This window comes from Entelurus aequoreus, linkage group LG23 (genome assembly GCF_033978785.1).
Source record: "Entelurus aequoreus isolate RoL-2023_Sb linkage group LG23, RoL_Eaeq_v1.1, whole genome shotgun sequence".
NCBI classification, from domain to species: domain Eukaryota; kingdom Metazoa; phylum Chordata; class Actinopteri; order Syngnathiformes; family Syngnathidae; genus Entelurus; species Entelurus aequoreus.
Window position 1 is genome coordinate 27,895,856 of NC_084753.1, and position 5,000 is coordinate 27,900,855.

The 5,000-nt window shown below is 33.1% G+C and overlaps 1 protein-coding gene across 1 annotated transcript in view; it reads left to right on the forward strand.

The window, feature by feature from the left end:
• Positions 1-585: 585 nt before the first annotated feature.
• The window catches only part of LOC133641085 (single-minded homolog 1-like), a 37,257-nt gene continuing 32,842 nt past the window's right edge, over positions 586-5,000 (forward strand). The window contains exons 1-2 of the mRNA XM_062034922.1: positions 586-882; positions 1,177-1,578. Coding sequence (XP_061890906.1) covers positions 1,404-1,578 — 175 coding nt within the window. The 5' untranslated portion in view covers positions 586-882; positions 1,177-1,403. The remainder of the gene's footprint in view (positions 883-1,176; positions 1,579-5,000) is intronic.

Sequence of the window (5,000 nt, forward strand, 5' to 3'; positions counted from 1 at the left end):
ATATTATAATTTATATATTATATACCTTATATAATATATATATATATATATATATATATATATATATATATATATATATATATATATATATATATATATATATTATACCTTATAATATATATATATATATATATATATATATATATATATATATATATACCTTAATATAGTATTATATACCTTATATTATATTATAATATAATATATGTATTTTTTTTAGATTATTTTTTTAAAATCACATGCAGGCTTTATTTATTACCGCACAAGTACAGTTCATTTGCTAACCACCTAGATTAGCACGCATACATATGAATAATAATAACCTCATTAAATTAAGTATGAATCATGCTCACTTGATTCTAATAATTTATGTTTTTTTTCTCCCCTTTAATACGCCGGATGGGTTTAAAACGTATATATAGCCAATTAATCCAAAATCATTTTTTTTAAAATAACTAAATAAATAAAATCAAGATAAGATCACTCGCGTGACGATGTGACGCCGCCACAAGTGTCGTGAACGCGCTTTGCAGCATTTAACACTGACGCCCACCAGGAACTGTCCAATCAGGAGCGGGGATTCAGAGCCGGCGGCCAATGGGAGCGAGCAAGAGGGCGTGGCCGGAGCCGCTCCTGAGAGAGACATTGAGGAAGTGGAGGAGAGGAGGCTTGTTCGGGGCACGAATGCCACTCGTTGCGCGTCCCGATAATTTGGGGAGGTGTATTCCACGCACGGCCCCCTTCGCTCGCCTTTCGAGGTGGAACTCCGGGAGGAGCTGGTAAAAAAAAAAAAAAAGAAAAGAAAAGAAAAAAGGGGGAACTTAACCGGCACCACTCGGCCGACCCGGTTCAGGACAGGTGAAATTCCCAGCAGGCCGCGCGGTAAGATCGATTCACGTGACGAACGCGGGAACGTCTTTGCCCAGCAACCGTGACGATTTGCTCGAAATTAACATTTATACACTTTTTAAATTTTTTTACAAACATATGTGTGGAAGCCGATGTTTGCCTGCTTTATTTTATTCTTAAATGTATTATAATTTACAGTGTATTTTCAATAAATCTATTTATATTTCTATAGTGTCGTATATTACCCATGACATATATAGTGTAGTTTGTTTATTATTATGCAATGCACAGCTGCAGCAATAATATGTTTCTTTCTATACGCCGCAGGTGATGGATGCAAGACAACATGTTGGATGCATGATCTAAGGAATACCAAACAAGCTGGATTCGATCCCTTAATCACATTTTTCCTTGTGATAAAGAAAAATAAGAGTAGGGGGGTGGGGTGCAGGGAATTAAGAATATAGTGACCATGACGAGGAGGCAAAGCGCGCCGCTGATGTGAAGGAGCAACATATCCGCATGCAAGCCAGGAGCCACCAGTGAGCGCCGACATGAAGGAGAAGTCCAAAACGGCTGCAAGGACTAGACGGGAAAAGGAGAACAGTGAATTTTACGAACTGGCCAAAATGTTGCCTTTGCCGTCGGCCATTACGTCACAACTGGACAAAGCGTCCATCATCAGACTGACCACCAGCTACCTGAAGATGAGGATAGTCTTCCCGCAGGGTGAGCATGCATGCATTCCATCCATTTGTATCATTTTTTTTTTCATTATTAGACTTCATTTTCCGGCACACAAAAAAAAAAAAAAAAATTATATAGACACTTCTATTAAAATTAGAACCCAATACAAGACATATATTAGAAAGAAGGAAAAAAATAAATATGGTATTTGTAACAATATGTGCGTTGTGGCACTGCATCAGACAGAGAAAGTCGCCAGAATATTAGAAACACTTGCCAATAGAAAACCACAACCCCATTATATTAGTGGAAGTCAGTACATTTTATTTATAAATCACAAAGCGCTGCACAAAACACGGGCGAAGCAAAACATTAATATAATAAAAAAGGACACAAAGTGGATTAAAAATGACAGCTAAAAGGTGCATTAGCTAAAAGCTTTAATAAAAAAAGAGAAGCGCTTCCGAACGATAAATGTTTTAATCGGATTAATCGCAGGTTGATTAATCACGATTAATCGCTCTTGTGTCGATCTACAGTGTCGTATATTACCCATACATATATATATTGTAGTTTGCAAATATATATTATACCACCTTGTGATTTTTATTTTTTTTTTTACATTTTGGATATATTCTACAATTATGCAATGCACAGCTGCAGCTATAATATTTTCTTTCTATACGCCGTAGGTGATGGATGCAAGACAACAGGTTGTGTGTGAAATGTCATTCAACAAATGACATGTTGCAGTAAGAATGTCATACAGGAACATTGTTTAAATCATTTATTTGCTCAAAGCAGTTTTCTGTAAAAAAAAAAAAAAAAAAAAAAATACATTCAATCAGTGGATTTTAAGGTAAAATGCTGGCAGCTCAGTCTTTATAAAATTTTACTGAAAAAAATAAAAGTGGTACTGTTTTCGTTTTTATTTACAGTAATGCACTGTAAAAAGAACCATGCACAGTATTTTACGGTAAAAAAAAAAAACCTGTTGTTTTTTACAGTAAAATGCTGGCAGCTCAGTCTCTATAGAATTTTAATGTGAAAATAAAAGTGGTACTGTTTTTGTTTTCATTCACGGTAATGCACTGTGAAAACAACCATGCACAGTATTTTCTATATAAAAAATTAAAAAATAAAGAAAAAAACACAATCAGTCAATTTTACAGTAAAATGCTGGCACTCAGTCGCTATATAGAATTTTACTGTGAAAATAAAAGTGGTACTGTTTTCGTTTTCATTTACAGTAACGCACTGTGAAAACAACCATGCACAGTATTTTCTATGAAAAAAACAACAACAACAAAAACACAATCAGTCGATTTTACAGTAAAATGCTGGTAGTTTGTAGAATTTTACTGTAAGAAAAAAAAGTGTTACTGTTTTCATTTTCATTCACAGTAATGCACTATGAAAACAACCATGCACAGTATTTTTTATATTAAAAAAAATAAAAAAAAACACAATCAGTCGATTTTACAGTAAAATGCTGGCAGCTCAGTCTATATAGAATGTTACTGTAAAAATAAAAGTGGTAATGTTTTAGTTTTTATTTACAGTAATGCACTGTAAAAACAACCATGCACAGTATTTTCTATAAAAACAAAAAACACAATCAGTCGATTTTACAGTAAAATACTAGCAGTTCAGTCTCTATAGAATTTTACTGTAAAAATAAGAGTGGTAATGTTTTAGTTTTTATTTACAGTAATGCACTGTAAAAACAACCATGCACAGTATTTTCTATAAAAACAAAAAACACAATCAGTCGATTTTACAGTAAAATACTAGCAGTTCAGTCTCTATAGAATTTTACTGTAAAAATAAGAGTGGCATTGTTTTTGTTTTCATTTACAACAATGCACTGTAAAAACTATCATGCACAGTATTTTCTACTAAAAAAAAAAAAAAAAAAACACAGTCGATTTTACAGTAAAATGCTGGCACTCAGTCTCTATATAGAATTTTACTGTAAAAATTAAAGCGGCACTGTTTTTGTTTTCATTTACAGTAATGCACTGTGAAAATAAGCATACACAGTATTTTCTATATAAAAAAAAAATCCAAAAGAGGCAATCAGTCGATTTTACAGTAAAATGCTGGCACTCTGTCTCTATATAGAATTTTACTGTAAAAATAAAAGCAGCACAGTTTTGGTTTTCATTTACAGTGATGCACTGTAAAAACAACCATAAACAGTATTTTTTTTTAAAAAAAAACACAATCACTCGATGTTACAGTAAAATGCTGGCATTCAGTCTCTATATAGAATTTCACTGTAAAAACTAAAAAAAGTGGTACTGTTTTCGTTTTCATTTACAGTAATGCACTGTAAAAACAACCATGCACATGATTTACGGTAAAAAAAAAAAAAGGCAACCCAGTCGCCGGAATTTAAAACATTTAAATTTCCAGTAATTCCCACTGTAAAAAGTGCACTCAAAAATAATTTGTGATTAATCTGCGTTCTTACATGATTGATGCGACAATGTTTTGTGATTAATTGCATGAGTTAATGCGTTAACTTTACCAGCCCCAATATATAAATACACATTCATATCTTTAGGAGGAGTGTCAATCAAAACATAGCATTTTTTTATAGAGCACATTAAAGAAAGGAATTAAAGAAAATATTGCATGCAATGAATTCAATCAATGCATATTCGACATGGATCGAGCTTGCAAGAAAAGACCTCCATTCTCATCCTTTTTTCCTCCGGCTCAGCAGCTCTCTGCAGGCTGCACGCTGCTGCGTGACTGCGAACACGACGCAGCTATTACGGCGAGGCCCTGCAGGGCTTCTAATCACCTTAAGCCTTGTGAGCGGGAGGGAAACACACACCTGCGATGCCGTATAAGCTCATGCATGCATGCTCTATATGCACAGGCAAAACATGCACAACTCAATCATTTACGATGCACCGCTTTTAGGAACATTACGGTGTTTTTTTCTCTTCTTCTTCCAGATAGGACATTTGTTCTCATTTTAATCAGACAAAATACACAAGAAAAACATTCTAATTAAAAAAGTAATATTGCTATTAATTGACAAATATAAAATTAGCCACACATTTTAACGCATTTTATATCATATACTGGTATATTAGGGCACAGTTAATTTTATACAATTGTTATTTAATTGTGGGTAATGATTCTGTTTTAAACTGTATATGCAAAATTTTGCTATTTTGCTTTAATGATGCATTTTAAATCATATACTGGTATATTAGGGCACAATCATTTTATACAATTGGAATTTAATTGTGATGCTGTTTTAAACTGTACATGCAAAATTGTGCTATTTTGCTTTAAATAATGCATTTTAAATCATATGCTTGTATATTAGGGCACAATTATTTTCATACAATTGGTATTTAATTGTAAGTAATGATCCTGTTTTAAACTGTATATGCAACACTGTGCTATCTCGCTTTATTGATGCATTTTAACGCATTTTATAT